Raw genomic sequence first — 17,514 nt, 5'->3', positions numbered from 1 at the left:
ACAGGCTAGTCGACCATCCTCACAGTGCCCCTTGTCTTTCAATTTTCTCGTGCCTGGTCTTGTTCCGAAGTGGTGGGCGGATACGAAACGGGCCACCAGCACGGACGTGGCAACCTGCCAGCACTCAGACTCTTCCATTAGGATCTGCCGGAGCCAGCCATAAAACACTTCCCTGTACCATGCAAGCAGCCTGCCCTAACAGCTACGTAAGAAAAAGCCATACGCTACACGGTCAAAACCAGAGGGAGGCCTGCGGAGAGGGCAGGGGGTAGAAGCAATTGAGCTTTGTCGCTCACCAGGGATGCTGTGGCACCTTCAAGGGGCATTTTATCGTATTGTGACGAAGACTTCATTGCCAGCCTGCCGACAGACCAGCCTCTGCGGTCAAAGCCTATTTTCTAGTCGACGACTGCATCTGTGAGCATCTTAGGTGGATGACGACTCAGAACCGAGCATGTAAAACTGAGCCGCGCGTCAACTATGTACAGTGCAGTAAACATGGTGCTTGTATGTCAACTTCTACTACAGTAGAGTCATGTTGTTAAAGTAGTATCAAATGCTAACTTGATTTTATAACCCTCACAACCTCTCGTACCCGATGGTTCGACTCAAGACATGCTTCTTCGCAAGGCTATTGCGATTGGTCAACCTGCAAGGGGCCGCAATGTTCGTCAGCTTCCGAATGAGATCTTGTCAGGCTAAAATAAGAGGCAACCAATGACAGTCTTGATGTACCTGGAGCAAAGCGGGAGTCCTGCGGAGTGTGAAAACAAGGAGTAAGAATCTGACAGTGACACTTCTTTCCTGGGAGGGGGAAAATTCAATGTCTGAGTTGTCCTCTCAGTTGGCGCCCTGTGTCTGGCCGAAACGCAGAGGCTTAAGAGGCTTGAAAGCACTTAACGAGCAAACGAGTCAACATGCATCATGGAGGTGTGGAGGCAACCATACGCCAAGTTGAAACAAGACCCGTTTCTTCCCAAGTTCAGAACAACGGTAAGCTTGAGTGCCACTTCATCCACTAATAAACCACTCAACGGTTCATGGCTTGTAGCAGCGGAAGCAGTAAGAGCAGTAGGAAAAAGAAACACCAAAGAACCATGGTGTGAGGGAAAAACTCTTCTTCTCTGCCTTCTCTCGTTGGTCCTTCGGCATAATATTTGGCGCCAATGCATGCGTGACGTGAACACTTCGCGACTCAGGCGTCAATTGCTTTCTTCTCTTCGCTTCGTTGTTAATATACTTTCATTCTAATGCGATGTGATTCAAAGTATTGCGGTGTGCTTGAAATTTTCCAGCGTTCATAAATTTTTAGCCCGCCTCTACAAGCGCTCTGTTCGCTCCCACTGTTGCTTGTCGGGGCCTTGTTTGCACTTGCTTCGTCGACAAAGCAAAATCGTCGGTCAAGCCGACCACAGTGTGTTTTGTCTAACAAAGACAATAGGTAGGTAGAGGTCCCGCAAAGGCAAAGAACAAGCACGCCCCGAGTGGGCACTCTGTATCCCTCCCTGTCTTTCCAACTCTCAATCTCAACCTCGGTGGAATATAATAGTCAACACTTATGGGGAACCGATGTAGCTTTCCCACATATAGGCAACATTTGCCCCAGAAAGACAAATGGTTTGAGACGTCGAGGAACCCCAGCACCACTGTCTCGTCGTTTTTTAGTACCCTCCCAGTAGCATTGTATTCTTATGTCCAGGGAACCAACCAATCGGGTTTGCATACTAAGACTCAACATGTGCGAACAGTTTCTAAGTGCATGCCAACAAAGCGTCATGCTGTCAGAACAAAGCACTCTTTGACACACCATCATCATTCGACAGACCGAGGTTCACTTTGACTTTTGACGGCTTTAGGTTGACTTGGGCGGCTTGTGAATGAGAAAAGGAAAAGACCCTGGCGCTGAAAGACAGGTCGGTCCTCGTCGAATATCTCTTCCACCTTGAAGGCTTTCTTAGCCATCTTGACAAAGTTCATATCAGCTCGTCTCCTCTTCTTGAAACAGAAATATACGACAGCGTTAGGGTTGAGCTCCAGTAAAGCCTTGAGTGTAGACATCAGGAGCGGAAATGCTGGTTCAAAGTAGACGCATTCGCCAGCCAGGATCACATCTGGTTTTTGCTTCAGTACAGCTGCTGGCAAATCCTCTCCCCTACACAGTCAGGCCCATTGTCAGCAAATCGATCCGCCATTCCCTGTTTCCGTCGAATGGGAAGCCATGCATAACAGTATGTTGGGTAATACGCACCAGTTGAGCACCATGGCTTTTGCCTTGTCTTGTAAATTGTTTAGCTCGATGTTATGCTGCATCAGCTCGTACATCTCCAGCTGGTCTGTCACCAGCAGCGGATTTCGAAGCGAGCATTCCAGGGCAATGGCAAGACCTATGAGACCACCTCCAGCTCCAAGTTCCAATCTGCGACCGACGAGTCAGCAAGCTCGCTCTATCCTTGATGATGATCATGCGCTATCTGTGTAAACAGAGATCAAGGTATCTGTTACAAGTCACGTGTACGAGGCACTGTCGGGGAAGGAAAGTTAAAACTCACATTTGAGCATCAACAAGTCGGTCTTTGTGGTAGCGCAGCATATGCTTGCCGAGAAGCATTCCTGCTGGCCACGTTTGACCACCACAACCAGATCGGACATCTTCGTGCACCTTGAGAGGTTTAGAAAGAACACCATCGAAATCGACATCCGCAACGCCACTGGCCTTGTAAGATGGCAATGGGGCGATATCCTCGCTCATGGCGACGGGATCCATCGAGGGAGATAATGGTGGACTACTCATGATGGATGTCTTTTTGTTGCCTCCTGTTTGTGTCTTTTGGTGATGGGTAGGAAGAAAACCGACGATTATACAATATTTGGTGCTATCACGACTAGCACTTCCACAAGCTAAGTAAGGGAGGGGTGGTTCTCGAGGGGTGCAGCGGAGTGTGAGAAGCGCTGCCCTGAAAATGAGTTGAGGTGAAGTGAAGTCGGGTGGAAGTGAAAATGGAAGGAGTAACGGATAACGTTCTATGGATGGCTTCGCTCCTGCCCTCTGCCCTTATTGAAAGCACTTGCCTTACCTTTCTGCCTGCTTGCGCCTGCCTGCTAACCTAGATTGACAGGCTTTCATTAACTTTCCATCATCCTCTTTCTCTTCACTGTTTTCCTTTTCCACCTATTGTATCACTTCTTCTTTGGTCACTCCTCTTTTACTTGGGCCGATTACTCGTGTGTTTGTGTTTTTTACTTGCATGCGTGTGCGATCCAGACTCAAATGGACCCGACCCTGTTTTTTTTTTTTTTTTTTTTTTTTTACCGCCGTCGATCAAAGTGCGCCTTATCCTCCGTTTCGAAGAGTCATTGAGACATTTGAGCGATTGGCTTGTCAAATCATGTGGGACTTATAGTGACAACTAACTCGGACAGAATACTAAGCACTATATCTCGATAAGGGCCTCCACACAGTAGTTGCCTATCCTGCCCTTGCGCAAATAGGATCGACTTATTATTGGTTCACTTATACCCTTCACTCAAGTGAGTCCACTGGGCAAAAGAGTATCGAGTAGTCTTCAACTATCTCAACCCCATAGGCAATTTTTGGATCTCAACGCCCTTGCTGAATTTCACGGAATTTAAGGGGTCATCAACGATTTTATAGACAATATATGTATTTACAGCAACACTACCATTGCCGACTATTGGTTCTCCCTCTCAACTATGATACTTTGATATGTATTTCGATATATCATCCCTCAAGATGACCCTATTGAATGAATCGTGATAGGTTAGGTGGTCTCAAATGTCTCACCTACGCCTCTGTATCTGCAGGCCTTGCAAGGGAATGCGTCTACGGCTTTACCAGCCTATGACAGGAACACTCCTACTATTCTAATGACGCTCGCCACATGTCGATGTCTCGTCTTCGCGGATAGCTTCAAGCTGAGACTTCTTGCCTCTTCTTGCAATGGACAAACGGACTTATGAATAGTTCCCTAGTTTGACTAACACCACCAATTTCCTCCCGTGGCCCAGAATGGCCCAGTGGGAAAGCTATACAGGAATGAAGGGTGCAGTATTCCTTGAATTCAAGTCTTGATTCTGCCAGCCATCAAAATGTCACTACCAATATGCCTTCGCGCGACGGATCAATGTCCCGACCTTCCTAATTCCTACTCTTCTTCTCTCATCCTTCCGCCCATATCCAGCTCGTCTCTTTTCTCCTGGATGGCGTTACATACTGACTGTATTCATGATCTGGCACTGAAAGTTGCATTATCATGTCACGATGATATTCACAATTCCTATGCTTCTTCTCAGCTTTGTTTGTTTCACAAACTCCCAACCAACGATTAACTACCCGATCAATTCCCAGTTACCTCCTGCAGCTCGAGTAGACGAGCCTTTCTCTTACACTTTTTCTCAATATACATTTGGCTCAGACTCCAATATCTCATACTCACTCGGCAATGCGCCAGAATGGCTCTCTGTCGACAGTGAGCGTCGCCGGCTTTACGGTATACCAACCAACGACAGCATCCCGAGCGGCGATGTGGTGGGCCAAACGATTGAATTAATTGCTAGAGACGATTCTGGTTCGACGACTCTCAGTTCAACTCTGGTCATCTCGAGAAACAAAAGCCCGTCGATCAGAATACCACTATTAGAACAGATCGAGGGCTTTGGTGATTACTCACCCCCATCATCACTAACGTCTTATCCTTCCACCGACATCAGCTTCACTTTCGACTCCGACACGTTTGACCATCAGCCCAACATAATCAACTACTATGCAACGTCGGGTGACGGTAGTCCCCTGCCGGCCTGGATGAGGTTTGATGCCAATTCCTTGACATTCAGCGGGCAGACACCTTCTTTCGAGTCACTTATACAACCTCCTCAAACTTTTGACTTCAAACTTGTCGCGTCGGATATTGTGGGATTCTCGGCAGTATCAATTGCATTCTCTGTCGTTGTGGGTAGGCATAGACTCAGCTCAGACGACCCGATCATCACTATGAACACCACACGAGGACGGAAGCTTGTATATCGTGGACTGGCAGACAAGATAAAATTCGACGATAAACCAGTCAATACAGAAAATATTGACATTTCGACAGACGGTTTACCCAAGTGGTTATCTCTGGATAAGAATACGTGGGATATTGAGGGTACGCCAGGCAAGAGCGACCATTCAACCAATTTTACCATCACATTGCGTGACCAATACCAGGACACGCTCAACATATACGCCACTATCAATGTTTCCACCGCCTTGTTTCGCTCAACTTTCGACAGTATCGAGATTGAGGGTGGGCAAGATGTCAATATCGATTTGGAGCCTTATTTTTGGGACCCAGAAGATATCGGTCTTGATATTTCAATCACACCAAACAAAGACTGGCTCAAGCTCGATGGGTTCAATATCACTGGCAAAGCCCCTGTTTCTGCATCACAAGATTTCAGCATTTCCGTGACAGCCTCGTCGAAGACTTCTGATGATTCAGAGACCGAGATTCTGGAAGTGAACGTACTTCAATTTGAACCTACATCCTCGTCGACAACTGCATCGCGCACTTTATCAACATCCCCGAGCACGTCTACGTCTGTCGCTCCTACCGAGACTTCTTCCAGTCCTGGTACAGAGCTGGCAGATTCTGATGGGGTGCTGACGACGGGTACTCTCCTCCTCGCAATTCTTCTCCCTCTTTTGGTCGTGGTATTTCTTTCCATGCTTCTCATCTGCTGCCTTCTCCGTCGCCGCCGAAAACAACAGACGTATCTTGCCTCCAAATTCCGCACCAAAATCTCAGGGCCCGTTCTTGAAAGCCTTCGTGTGAATGGGGGCGCAGCTGGCATGCAGGAAACCAACAAGGTTTCGAGTATAGGAGGTGCAGGTCAGCAACCGCGCCGGCCATTACGTACTCCACATTCCGAGGTAGACTCGGAGACTCTTGTCATGACCTCTCTAACACTGGGATTCATGGTAACGCCGCAGGTTCCTCCAATGTTCGTTGCAGAAGACACCAGCACCAGCTTCTCCCGGTCCAACAGCACGTCGAATAGTGATGATGGTAGACGATCTTGGGTAACAGTTGAAGGGCCGGCGATGGCAGCAGGAAGACAGGGCCGTACATCATTCAGAAGTCAACGGTCAAACTCAACTTTATCAGAGTCAGCTCATCAGTTAATACCGCCACCGGTGCTTCTATCCGACGTAAGAGCAAGGTCGTTCAGGGGAAACGTCGATCCAACAGTTCCGTCTCTCAATGGCTATCCCAGCATCCACTCGCAAAGAGCAGTCTTCCAACAGGGATCCGAACACTACACAAGTGCCAATGACAGCTCTTTAGCATTTGCATCGTCCCATCAATCAAGCCCGAGGCTTTTGACTGGTGGGTTCTCAACACATACACCAGGTGCAAGACTCAATACTGTGACCACTAATGGTGAAGGTCCATCAATAGAGGCCACTCAAAGTATGCCGGTACTAAGAAGGCCGGAATTAGTGCGTCTATCGAGTCAGCAACTTCTCGGTGAAGATAGTCGACCAAATAGCAAAGCGTGGTACGACTTGGATATTCCAAGGGGACTTTTTGCGGACCCCTCGTTTGGGTCAAGGGAGAATTGGCGAGTGTATGATTCACAAGGCGACGCGGCAAACATGTCATATCATCAGCTTGTAGATGAATCACCATTCCATCCACTTCGACCAAGCACAGCAATGAGCTCAACCCGCGATGGTGCGCAGCCTGGACAGCGGGCAAGCTCAGAGCTGATATCTCCAAGTCAATGGGGTGATGGATCAAATAGCATCAGGGATTCATTAGCATCGCTACGTCAAGGTTTAGGACATTCCATGAGCAAAATGTCTCGTATGAGCGTCGACCCGCTCGTTGTACCAGGCAGTCGGGATACCAGGCCAGTTGGGGGTTCATCAACGACTTGGAAGCGAGAAGATTCAGGGAGGAAATCAGATGGAGGGAGTTACGCCTTTCTTTGAGAGGGTGGATTGAATCGTTGATTGAGGAGCGAATTAAAGCATCAGATACCCAGCCCTCAGTACTTTTTTATCGGTCGGTAGACAAGGTGGAAGGCGTTTTCTTGGACATGTTTGTTGTAAAGGAGGATTAATAATAATACCATATACAATAGAGTGCCAGTCAGTTACCCGGCCACATTAAACACTACTTTTCGCTGCATTTGTAAACAACAGAACTTGATACCTCTGTACCAGGATACATTATTTTGAATTACATCTCGGGTAGATGTCTTTCTGGAATACATGGTTCCTCCGTTGTAGAGGTTGACTTGTTTGACAGTCAGTTATCAGTGTTGTGTCTATAGGGTAAAAGTGGTTCAAGCGGAACTGTGATGCCTTGATTGCTGAGAGTATCGGGTCTACCATGTATTTATTTAATTTTAAGGATCGTCTCCTGGTAAACTATTTAGTTTTTCTGTCTTCATCCAAGAAGGTTTGTTCGAAATGTATGTTTAGTGAGATGCTTGTATGTGTGTTTCCAAGGAAGGACATGCAGAATAGCATCATGGGCCTCGGGTCAATGGATGCTGGGTAAATATTACCCAACAGCCACAACCGCAGCCACAGAATTTGTTTCTGTTTCTGTTTTATCTACCTTGGTACGGAGTAATAAGGCACGCACGGATGGGGGATTGAATATCTTGGAGACGGACCGGACCGTCATCGCAAGGGCACTCACGCGACCTGAGGCTTTTGTGTCGTATCGGGCAAATTAGATAGGTCCTTAACAGGCAAAACTCAGTACACAACCAGCAGGCAGGCAGTGTGGCACAGTAATAAAGATCAAACCTAGGTAACCTAGCACGCGGCTAGAGGTGGCAAGAACGATAAGTAAATTTTTCACGCGTGACGATGAAAAAAAAGAAAGCTTCCAGACTGGTCACTTTTTAGGCGCCAGCCGCTGACTTTTTTCTTTGTCTTGTGGGTAAAACTGAACAGATACAGCTCAATTTACCTCCAGCTGTTAAGTGTCGCTGGAGTGATGATTTAGTGCCGTCATAGCCACTGACGTGAGGTCATGGACCGTATCACCCCAAATTGAAAGGACTGCTGCAGCAAAACAATACCTTAGTACGTCGTTGCCAGTGAATTCTCATTCCTGTGGTTACAGGGGTTAGACAGTAGAAGGATGATGTATGAAAAATGGTGCCTATATTTGCCCCTGCCTTGGATTAGAACGCTGCTAGGACCAAAATAGCCGGGCTCTTTGATAAACAAGACATGATGTTCAAAACACCATGATTGGCACATACCAATTAATAACTATCGTTTGAGTTATAAAGGGTTCAGTATGATAGTTTAGTAGAGATTGATTAGTTATTGAATCCTGTCAGAAAATCGAGGTTTACGTTTTCAGTTCATAATTGGATAAATCGTCCCGATTAGCCCCGCTTTTAGGTAGTTGACTTCAGTGCTCAAAGGCTTCACTGTTAGGTTGGTAACTGCCCGGAGAGTTTGTGAGGTCGAGGACAAACATCACTAAAGCTTAGCAGGCTTACAGCTAGCTATAGCACTAGCACCCCGCCGTAAGCAGCTGAGGACTCGGAGCACATCATCTAGACTCTCGCACGCCGAAATCTCCCTCTTCTGCTATCCATCAACAGAACAGGCAAAGGCAACGTGAATCCACATTCGACCACGCTCCCCTGGTGCCGAGATCGTTTCCCCGACTCTATTTCTGTCTACCTGAACTTTACTCTACTACTGCCTGTTATTAAACTTCATCTTTACCTACTCATTCTCGATATTTGAACTTGTTAACCAAAAATCCTCTGTCGAGATCTTATCTCGTCATCTCCCCCCTCCTCTCCAGCTATCGACCCTCTTCCCCCCACCAACCCCTCGTCGGTCGATCTCTCTCCTCTCCTCTCATCTCTCTCTTCCGCTTGAACGTTCGCTCGCTCTCGTCTTGTCTCGTCCCAGCAACACTAGGCTTTTTCTCGATCGAACCGGCCACAACAAATTTACAACCATGGGTCAGACACTGTCAGAGCCCGTTGTCGAGAAGGTGCGTTTTTGTGCCTCAATTTTTCCTGCGCTTTCTCCTCGTGTCTTCTTGCTCTGCTTTTGGCCGTCGAAATTGGTACTTGGACCTGGCGCGAGAGGGGCATTGCTTGCTCAGGCATGAGCCCCTCACGCAGCGCTGGATCTGGGTTCGGATCCCACGCAAGATCGGACCCTAAGCCCACCAGCCGCGCTTCTGTCGCCAGCCTTGTCGGGCGCAGGAATCGATCACCAGATGCCTCCGTTGCGTTTCATTTCTCGTTCCCCTAACTACCATTTTACTGCGACACTGTTTCTATCCTGTTTTCCGATAATTCCGCATGACAGCCGTCAGATCTTGTTATGCTAACGCTTATTTCTTTTCACAGACTTCGGAGAAGGGTGAGGATGAGCGCCTCATCTACGGTGTATCGGCTATGCAGGGCTGGCGTATCAGCATGGAGGATGCCCACACTACAGTCCTCGACCTCGACACGGCTAAAACTCACGATAGCAAGCTGTCATTCTTTGGTGTCTTCGACGGCCACGGTGGTGACAAGGTGGCGTTGTTTACCGGACAAAACATTCACAACATCATCTTCAAGCAGGACACCTTCAAGTCGGGCGACTATGCTCAGGGCTTGAAGGATGGTTTCCTTGCGACAGACCGCGCCATTCTTAACGGTATGCGCCAGCCTCCGTCCCTACTCGGTGCTCGATTATGATCAATTTGACTTCGTGTTCCTGGAACCACAAACGCTAACGAGTTATGCTTCACTGACGTCAGACCCCAAGTACGAAGAAGAAGTTTCTGGCTGCACAGCCTGTGTTAGTTTGATTGCAGGCAACAAGCTCTATGTTGTCAGTTCGCCCTTTGACTTATTTTGCTCGCGTCGACCCCCCAACCTCATTGATGGAGGGGTATGCGATATCTCGACATAAAGCTGACTTAAGGACACAGGCCAACGCTGGTGACTCAAGAGGTGTACTTGGTATCAAGGGCCGTGCCAAGCCTTTGTCACAGGACCACAAGCCCCAACTCGAGAGTCAGTTATATCATTCACGAAAGCCGGCGCTCCGGCGCGAGCCGAACGGCAATACTGACATCTCACACCAGACGAGAAGAACCGAATCACAGCCGCTGGTGGTTTCGTCGACTTTGGCCGAGTGAACGGCAACCTTGCTCTTTCACGAGCTATTGGTGATTTTGAATTCAAGAAGAGCGCTGAACTATCTCCTGAGAACCAGATTGTCACTGCCTACCCCGATGTAGAGCAACATGATCTCACAGACGAGGACGAGTTCCTTGTCCTTGCTTGCGACGGTAAGAAAAGCCAACTCGGGTGGTAAAAGAATAACGATACTCACTAGCGTAGGTATCTGGGATTGCCAATCCTCCCAAGCCGTGGTTGAGTTCGTTCGACGGGGTATTGCTGCCAAGCAGGAACTCGAAAAGATTTGCGAGAACATGATGGACAACTGTCTGGCCTCCAACTCTGAGACCGGTGGCGTTGGTTGCGACAACATGACCATGTGCATCATTGGCTTCCTCAACGGCAAGACCAAGGAGGAGTGGTACGAGGAGATTGCCCGCCGAGTCGCCAACGGCGACGGCCCATGTGCTCCCCCTGAGTACGGTACGAACGATCCTAATCCTATAAGTTTAAATTGAAAGTTTGAGGCAAAGACTGACATAATGCCTCAACAGCCGAATTTCGAGGACCTGGTGTCCACCATAATTTCGAAGATAGCGACAGTGGCTATGAGATGGATCCTGAAAACAAGGGAAGAAGTTTTGGAGTTGGTGGGTACCGAGGCCGGATCATTTTCCTCGGCGATGGCACTGAGGTTCTTACGGATTCAGATGATACAGAAATGTTTGACAACGCCGACGAAGATAAAGACCTCGCCAGCCAGGTCTCCAAGAACCCGACGTCCGCCGAGAAGGACACTGCTCCTGTAGCCGCCCCCGGTGCGGCCGAGAACGCTTCCGCCGACACGAAATCCGCCGATACCGATAAGGACGTAAAGACCGAGGTGAAGAAGGAATAGGTGGTTATCTGGGCACAAGGGGCTACGGATCCGAATTCAACCCAGGCGTCTGTCACTCATGCACCTCCGATCGGACCTCGATATAGGGAAGTTCAAGGGCAAGAATGTGTCAATTGCGCGGGATGAAGGGTGTTGTTGGTATTCTCATGTCAGGTCGTGCATCTTAACTTGTCGGTGTATTGGTGTCAAATCTGGACCGTGCGTTCTTCGTCGACCTGACCAGGCGCATAACAAGAATTGTGAAAGTTGGGGGAGGATGCCATGGCAGAGTGGGAGGTGGATATAAGCAAGCAAGAAAGAAAGAAAGAAAGAAAGAAGAGCGAGAAATGCCCTTTTTGATGTTTTACGCATTGGGATTCCCAATTTTCTTCACGTCGTCCACCTGCTTATGAGATCATCTTTCTCATTCCGATACTCCGTTGAAATGTCAGCTTTTCTTTGTCCACAGCACAGGGAAAATATGCTCGAGTGCGGTTGGATCGTCTTAGAGGGTTTCACCAGGCAGTGAGTGTAGCATATACAGGAGACTAACTGACGGCTCATTCATTCATTAAACTAACTGATCTGGGGGATTTTTGTGAAAGGGAAAGGTGTTCGTTTTCATGTGGCACTCACGGTAAGTCTTTTTTTTTTTTTGAGCTCTTTGCTAAGGTTCTCACGTAAACATCAGGTGAGGATATACACCAACATAACTTGGCTTCGTGAATTTCGTCATTGCATGAGTTTGAGTTATAGAGTGAGGAACGAAGTCAGTGTTATACTTTGAAAATTGCATACAACCACCAAATATCAACACAACTAAGATGAGCCACGCTCCAGGTTCCATCAGTAAATACTCTCGGCTCTTTGAAATAACTTGTTTTTAAATTGTCAAGTGCTCATGCGTCATGGCCTCATGCGTCATGGCCTCTATAATGCTTATTTGCTATTGTACATGATATCCCTGCTGCTGTGAATTTTGATAGTGCCAATGTGACGAGTTATACCCTAGAGGTAGAAGTGGTATACAGATATTTGATACATGCATTGTATGTGCGAGAGCCAGATGCCCCTGTACTCTGCAATAATTGTAGTTGGTGAAATTTATGTCTTGTCCTTCTCTCTATCTTCTGCAGCTTTCGAGGGAGAATCTGCATCTTCAACCCCTGAAAGGCCCTCCTGCCCTCGCTCAAGGTCTTCTTCGTGGCCTTCCAGCAAGTTCTTTGGTGTTTCAATATCAGGCCAACTGTCAGGCTCCTCTGGGTCAATGTTTTGATCGACTTCTTGCGACGCTGCCTCAGACGCCCTCCAGTTCTCAATCATGCGCGGAGGGTCAAAACGACCCTTGAGACGCACATTGATATTGCCTGGTTGCCCATCTACCCTGCGAAGCTTGACAATGAGGTCCTGTACTTGGATCGACTGGCCTCTGGCGATCTGGGTGTGCATGGGCTGATCGTTGGAGCAATAGGCGAGTTCGAGGGAACGCTCAAGAGATTTGACTGGTACATAGCCAGCCCACTTATCTAAAATGACACGCTCAACGCGGGACATGACGGATCGGATATTGGAAATCTTCCTGTAATGAAGCTCAGGGATAGCTTGCCTGGGGAAAATACCTGGCTGGTGCTGAGGCTTTTTCCAAAAATGGTCGGGATGTGTACGAAGGAGTATTCTACTAAGCATCTGCCGCGAAGCTTTCTTGAGTTTGCGGTGGAGGACTCCGTAGAAGTAGACGGTTCCGAGGGCATGTGGTGAGCGCGTCTGAATGGAGAGAGACATGAGGCCAGCGTAGGTTTCCTGATCAGGCTCACAGCTCGCATCTTTGAATAAGCTTAGCGCCCAGAAAGCAGTATCCCAATCTCGAGTCAGAGCAGCATGTCTGATAAAGATGTTGATAGTCTTCAACTCAAGTCGTTGACCTGAGTTGATGTGCATATCTAACAAAGTCTTGCAATCTTCAATTCGAGGATCCTCCGGACGGTGAAAGCGGAGAAACTCTGTGATGATACCGTTGAGACCATCGATGGCCAGCCAGCCCTTAAGATAGCGTTCGTTCTGTTCGGCCAAGAAGGTCTTCAAGGGAGTTCCAGCTTTCAGGGCAGCGTATGCGTCCATAGGAGCCATGACATCGGCAATACCACGGCGCGTAGCCGCATGGTTGAACATCCCTAGCTGGTACATGGCTACAATAACCTGTCTCCGTTCGTCCTCTCCCTTAACAAGTTGAAGGAAGAGCAACCATGTCCGGATGTTAGGGTGATGATACCGTGCCTGCATTCTTCGAAGAAACCCGTAGAAGAAGCCAACATCACGCTTGTGAACGTAACCTTCGAGCATGATGTTGTAGATATCAGTATCCATTGGCGTACCCCATTCCTCACCCAACTGCACAAGGTGGCTGGCCGAAGCACGATGGCCGCCTCGGAAGGTCATCATTGATATAGCCATCTTTAGAACAGGGGCTGTGACGAACGGTCTAGCTGTGGGATCTTGGAAAGCATCAACAACGAGTTTGATCCTTATACCATCGGTATCAATGAACCTTCCATTTGTCCGCCGCTCGCCATAAAAGGGGATTGCTAGATGTGAAGGTATTTTACCGTAGCATAACGTGGCGATGTATTGCTCGAAATTGTCTTGTGTCCACACCGCAGGCCGTAGGATCTTTTCATATGGCACCGTAATAAAGTGCTGCTGATACTCCTTGTGCACCCAGATTTCGTTGAGATGATCTTCGGGAAGCGAGGCGCCTCCGTTGGGTGCATTCTCAATAGTTGGCCACAATTGTCTTGTCCTGTAATCCGATGTCGCAACTTCACCCAATTCGTAGATTTCAGCTTCTTTGCAATGCCGAACAATTTCATCAGCTACTTTGACCAGGATCTTGCTCTGTCCACGTAGCACAATCGCAGAAGGGTTCCTATCCACTGCTGATCGTAGCTTTCGAAGAACACCTGTCGCAGAGTCGACATATTCCAGATTCTGGTTGTTGACCTCGATGTCCCAGGATTTCGGCAGGACAATTCTTACAGCCGACATGTTGGCTCTCTCACTCCATGGAGGGGTTACACGCTTCATGAGGTTGAAGCACTCCGTCCAGTCCCGAATCTTCTTGTTGAAGTGACTCCAAACAATACTAAGACCAGCTTGGCGTCGTTTGTCTCGCAAATGCTCCTCCAAACTCGCCTTTGTCGCTAATTCGTTCGGGTACTGAAGAGGTTTTGCGATGAGAGCTTTGAAGGCTCTCATGGCATCCTTGTCTTCTGCCAATTTTGGCGCATCGATTTTAAAGGCATCTTTGAAGATTCGGTTTCGGGAATCGGGGGGATTGTCGAGGCTGGCGATAACTTGCTCAGGTTGCTGGTTCCTCACTTCCATGCTCATGTGAGGTCGATCTGACACCGAAATGAGAGCTGTCTCCGAGGACCCGGTCGAGCTCGTGCCTTCTGTTTGCGCTGTAGTCGATTCAAATCGAATTGCTGTATATGGATTCAGGACCCGGGAGGGCATAAGGGCCCTGGAAATCAGGAAAGGTCCTGTAAAGGCCGAGCATCGCGACCGAGCCCTCCATACTGATTTGATCCCCAGGGACATTGATCATAAGTCACGCATGGTCGAAGGCGCTATGAGGTTACAAAGGCCCGCAGTATGTCGTTTGTGCTGGGTCCTTGAGGGTCGAACATTTAAGTCCCAAGGTGGCATGGCGGAAAAAAGATTGGCGCGGGCGGATGTTATCGCGATAAAGAGACCCGCGATGTCGGACGGGTCACGTGTGTCCCCAAAGACTGTCATGAGTGTTTCTATATCACCGACCTTCTCAAGAGTCGTATACGTATATTATAAACGAACAGGACATACTACAAAAACCAATTATACCGCTTGTGATCAATTATAGAATTGCCCGACAAGTCCATGCCAAATAACGCCTTGTCTCTCGCTTCCGACGCCTGTATTTCCTCCCATGTTTTTATATCATCCATTAACGCAAACCCATTCCCGGCAAAACTCTTCGCTCATGTATCCGCTGTCGGTTTTGTACCGTTGACCGTGGCTTTGTCTCGTAACGGGTGGGCCCCGCCACTCTGATCCACGCCCTCCCAGCTTTCATCCCATCCCTTGTTCCCCTTGACGGCCTCTTTTGCCTCGCCGTTCTCGGCCATTTGTTTGACATCACTCCAGTAGGCCAACTTTCTAACTTCTTCATCGGCGTGATGTATGGCATCTTTCAAAGCTTGGTTCCGTTCTCGAAGTTCAGTGGTGTTAGTCTTCTTGACTTGCGCTGTGGTTTCGTCATGGATCTCCATCAATCTACTGAGCAATATTCGGCGTGATTGCTGGAAGACGAAGAGAGACATAATCTCATGCATCTCATGCTGGAGATTATGGAGGTCCTCTGCATGTTCCATATAGCTGTCGACAGCGTCAAGCTTTTCGCGGTCTATCCTTGCTTGTCGAAGGGCGTGTATAAGGTCCTCCACGTTATCGATCTCGGGAGGTTTCTCGTCTCCGTCGCCAGCGGTCATTTGGCTCATACTAGACTGGCTAAGTCGGCTGCTAGTGACGCTCGCATGTGATAACCGCGACTTGTGTGACGCAGACTGAATCGTAAAGTAGCCAGTGTTGAGCATGTGTGGATCGGCCGAAACGTCCTCATCTCTCTTTCGTATCCTCTTTCTGGTCCAGGCACGTCTCCTTACGAATGAGTTCCACCACTTTCCGCTATGCCACGAGAACTTTTTTGAGAAGTAAAATGAGTATTCCCAGCCGTGTTCATCAACACCCTCCTGGTGGTTGATGCGCCACTCTGGCCACGCCCATTCCCAGGAAGGGTCTGGTACTTGCGCATTGTGTATATTGCTTGGCGATGCTTTATGATAGCCATTGGCTAGGGACAAGAAGGTTAGCCAGTTGTCCATATGATGGGTTGTGGGTTGGACAGCTTACTCCAAGCAGGCGGGTCAAGGCCACCCAAAGCTTGTGAAGAGAACAAAGGAATGCCACAAAGAAAGCCTCCTCGTTCGTTCTCGTACAGAATATCGATAGCAGTCTCGCGCTTGACGCGAGGTTTTCTCGGTATCACCTGCGGATGGTCTCCATGGAAAGCATCAGGTGTAGGCTCTATCACTATGTTAGGAGAGTTTGTAATATGGTGGGTCTGTTCTTACTGACCTTGAATCTCAATTGACGGCCTGGCTTGTGGCGGCAAGCCTTGTTCGCCTTCGATCTGATTTGATGATGGATGGACCTCGTTGCCGTCCTCGGTGTGCGAGTCGTCATGCCCGTTGGCTGGAGCATCGTCGGGCTTCTTATTTGAGTTGTCCTGATGCTCTCCATTTTGTCCATTGCGATCTTGTTCTTGGTTCTCTTCTCTTTCTTCTTCTACGCCCAATAATCTTGATGTTGTTGAGTATCTCGCTATATCATTGGGCTCCGGTGTAACTGACCCTGTTGGAGTCGCAGCGGCATCGTGATCGACCAAGTCAATCTCATGGTCGTAATCGGTAGGCTTGAGTACCGCGGGACGGCGCGAGCTTTTGACTCTCAGCATTGTAGCTGCGTATGGCTTTTGATAGCCAAGGGCTGATTGCCCTGTGACGGAGGAACGTTCTCTTTATGAGGGTGGTCAATGATGGCGCGAAAACACGATACGTATGATGTCTGAAACAAGGGAGGGTGAGCAAGAGGCTCACTATAGAGACAAGGCACGACACTACAAGATCAACAATGTCACCTCGACTATAGGTAGGATGTTAAATCAATGGATAGAAGATAGAAAAAATGAAGGGTCAAAAAGTAGGCAATGTTTTGGAGGGCTGGCGTCGTGAGCTTGATCTTGGGGTAGGCGCTACTGTTAGGGGCTCCAACTTGATTTGGGCGATGCCTATTGTGGCGGGGCGTTCAGCTGAAGCAGGCTTATTCCGCAACAAATATTGACGGACGCTTTGATGATCACAATGATGGGAGTTTTCACATTGGAGGCTGCATGGTAGATTAATTGCGCTAAGTTGTTAGTAGGTAGATTTTGATGTTGCGAATAAGGGTAAACGGCTGCTAGTGAAGTTCATTCTAGTTCGCACTCAATCGAAGAAAAGTTTCATGATCTTCATCGATCAAATAAAGATGACAAGCTTGAACCATGCTTGCCATGGAGGGAGGCCGAGTTCAATGATGTAATGCCGCTTTTCAGCGGGTACTTGGCTTTTCCAAGTGGGGGCGTTCCCTGGAGCAAATCGTGAGCTGCAGCGCGGCTCATTCAGTGTTAGTCAAGGTACATTAGTGCTAGTAGGAGATAAATCTAGATCCAGTTCTTTTATGACAGTTTGAATCATATTACGACATTGAGGAATTGTGAGATGGTCTGTTATGATTCGATTACTTGTTGTGGTTATTCGCTTTGGACTGTATTGTATAAACCATATACTCTTGGTTACCTGGAGGTGATTATAGCACATGAGAATCATGAT

General features: G+C 48.3%; 7 protein-coding genes across 7 annotated transcripts; 3 read left to right on the top strand and 4 right to left on the bottom strand.

Annotated features, from left to right (window-relative positions):
* Positions 1–1,531: 1,531 nt before the first annotated feature.
* EDB82DRAFT_12862 (putative methyltransferase-domain-containing protein) lies at positions 1,532–3,018 on the bottom strand. Its single transcript, XM_025731902.2, has 3 exons — positions 2,550–3,018; positions 2,249–2,416; positions 1,532–2,152 (listed from the first exon to the last, which is right to left on the bottom strand). The coding sequence occupies exons 1-3, from the start codon at positions 2,789–2,791 to the stop codon at positions 1,813–1,815; spliced, it is 750 nt and encodes a 249-aa protein (XP_025590881.1). The 5' UTR covers positions 2,792–3,018; the 3' UTR covers positions 1,532–1,812.
* EDB82DRAFT_12898 (uncharacterized protein) lies at positions 2,895–3,489 on the top strand. The gene is made up of 2 exons (XM_065607036.1): positions 2,895–3,054; positions 3,115–3,489. The coding sequence occupies exons 1-2, from the start codon at positions 2,998–3,000 to the stop codon at positions 3,409–3,411; spliced, it is 354 nt and encodes a 117-aa protein (XP_065465344.1). The 5' UTR covers positions 2,895–2,997; the 3' UTR covers positions 3,412–3,489.
* A 1,453-nt stretch (positions 3,490–4,942) lies between these two features.
* On the top strand, positions 4,943–7,114 carry EDB82DRAFT_483283 (uncharacterized protein). Its single transcript, XM_025731903.2, has one exon. It carries the CDS (start codon positions 5,009–5,011, stop codon positions 6,992–6,994), a length of 1,986 nt encoding a protein of 661 aa, XP_025590882.2. The 5' UTR covers positions 4,943–5,008; the 3' UTR covers positions 6,995–7,114.
* An 824-nt stretch (positions 7,115–7,938) lies between these two features.
* Positions 7,939–8,356, bottom strand: EDB82DRAFT_483281 (uncharacterized protein). Its single transcript, XM_065608208.1, has one exon. It carries the CDS (start codon positions 8,282–8,284, stop codon positions 8,102–8,104), a length of 183 nt encoding a protein of 60 aa, XP_065465343.1. The 5' UTR covers positions 8,285–8,356; the 3' UTR covers positions 7,939–8,101.
* Positions 8,357–8,505: 149 nt separating this feature from the next.
* EDB82DRAFT_483279 (phosphatase 2C-domain-containing protein) lies at positions 8,506–11,385 on the top strand. The gene is made up of 7 exons (XM_025731904.2): positions 8,506–9,041; positions 9,406–9,700; positions 9,804–9,877; positions 9,978–10,062; positions 10,134–10,340; positions 10,393–10,653; positions 10,725–11,385. Exons 1-7 carry the CDS (start codon positions 9,006–9,008, stop codon positions 11,066–11,068), a joined length of 1,302 nt encoding a protein of 433 aa, XP_025590883.1. The 5' UTR covers positions 8,506–9,005; the 3' UTR covers positions 11,069–11,385.
* On the bottom strand, positions 11,042–11,571 carry EDB82DRAFT_12756 (uncharacterized protein). The gene is made up of 2 exons (XM_065607035.1): positions 11,284–11,571; positions 11,042–11,211 (listed from the first exon to the last, which is right to left on the bottom strand). The coding sequence occupies exons 1-2, from the start codon at positions 11,417–11,419 to the stop codon at positions 11,105–11,107; spliced, it is 243 nt and encodes an 80-aa protein (XP_065465342.1). The 5' UTR covers positions 11,420–11,571; the 3' UTR covers positions 11,042–11,104.
* A 580-nt stretch (positions 11,572–12,151) lies between these two features.
* Positions 12,152–16,598, bottom strand: EDB82DRAFT_421433 (uncharacterized protein; the record flags this gene model as incomplete). The annotated part of the gene is made up of 4 exons (XM_065607597.1): positions 12,152–14,505; positions 15,090–15,935; positions 15,995–16,168; positions 16,220–16,598. The coding sequence occupies 4 exons, from the start codon at positions 16,596–16,598 to the stop codon at positions 12,152–12,154; spliced, it is 3,753 nt and encodes a 1,250-aa protein (XP_065465341.1).
* Positions 16,599–17,514: the final 916 nt, after the last annotated feature.

The sequence above is a fragment of the Fusarium venenatum genome (assembly GCF_020744135.1).
Source record: "Fusarium venenatum strain MPI-CAGE-CH-0201 chromosome Unknown EDB82scaffold_1, whole genome shotgun sequence".
NCBI lineage: Eukaryota > Fungi > Ascomycota > Sordariomycetes > Hypocreales > Nectriaceae > Fusarium > Fusarium venenatum.
This window is presented reverse-complemented; position numbering and strand designations above follow the sequence as displayed.

Coding starts and splice junctions, on each gene's coding strand:
- EDB82DRAFT_12862 (XM_025731902.2), bottom strand. CDS start 2,791: ATGAGTAGTCCACCATTATCTCCCTCGATGGATCCCGTCGCCATGAGC. Junction 2,417..2,549: donor CGACTTGTTGATGCTCAAAT/GTGAGTTTTAAC, acceptor CGTCGGTCGCAG/ATTGGAACTTGGAGCTGGAG. Junction 2,153..2,248: donor AAAGCCATGGTGCTCAACTG/GTGCGTATTACC, acceptor CTGACTGTGTAG/GGGAGAGGATTTGCCAGCAG.
- EDB82DRAFT_12898 (XM_065607036.1), top strand. CDS start 2,998: ATGGAAGGAGTAACGGATAACGTTCTATGGATGGCTTCGCTCCTGCCC. Junction 3,055..3,114: donor CGCTCCTGCCCTCTGCCCTT/ATTGAAAGCACT, acceptor ACCTAGATTGAC/AGGCTTTCATTAACTTTCCA.
- EDB82DRAFT_483283 (XM_025731903.2), top strand. CDS start 5,009: ATGAACACCACACGAGGACGGAAGCTTGTATATCGTGGACTGGCAGAC.
- EDB82DRAFT_483281 (XM_065608208.1), bottom strand. CDS start 8,284: ATGTGCCAATCATGGTGTTTTGAACATCATGTCTTGTTTATCAAAGAG.
- EDB82DRAFT_483279 (XM_025731904.2), top strand. CDS start 9,006: ATGGGTCAGACACTGTCAGAGCCCGTTGTCGAGAAG. Junction 10,063..10,133: donor CCACAAGCCCCAACTCGAGA/GTCAGTTATATC, acceptor ATCTCACACCAG/ACGAGAAGAACCGAATCACA. Junction 10,341..10,392: donor CCTTGTCCTTGCTTGCGACG/GTAAGAAAAGCC, acceptor TCACTAGCGTAG/GTATCTGGGATTGCCAATCC.
- EDB82DRAFT_12756 (XM_065607035.1), bottom strand. CDS start 11,419: ATGCGTAAAACATCAAAAAGGGCATTTCTCGCTCTTCTTTCTTTCTTT. Junction 11,212..11,283: donor CTTGTTATGCGCCTGGTCAG/GTCGACGAAGAA, acceptor ACCTGACATGAG/AATACCAACAACACCCTTCA.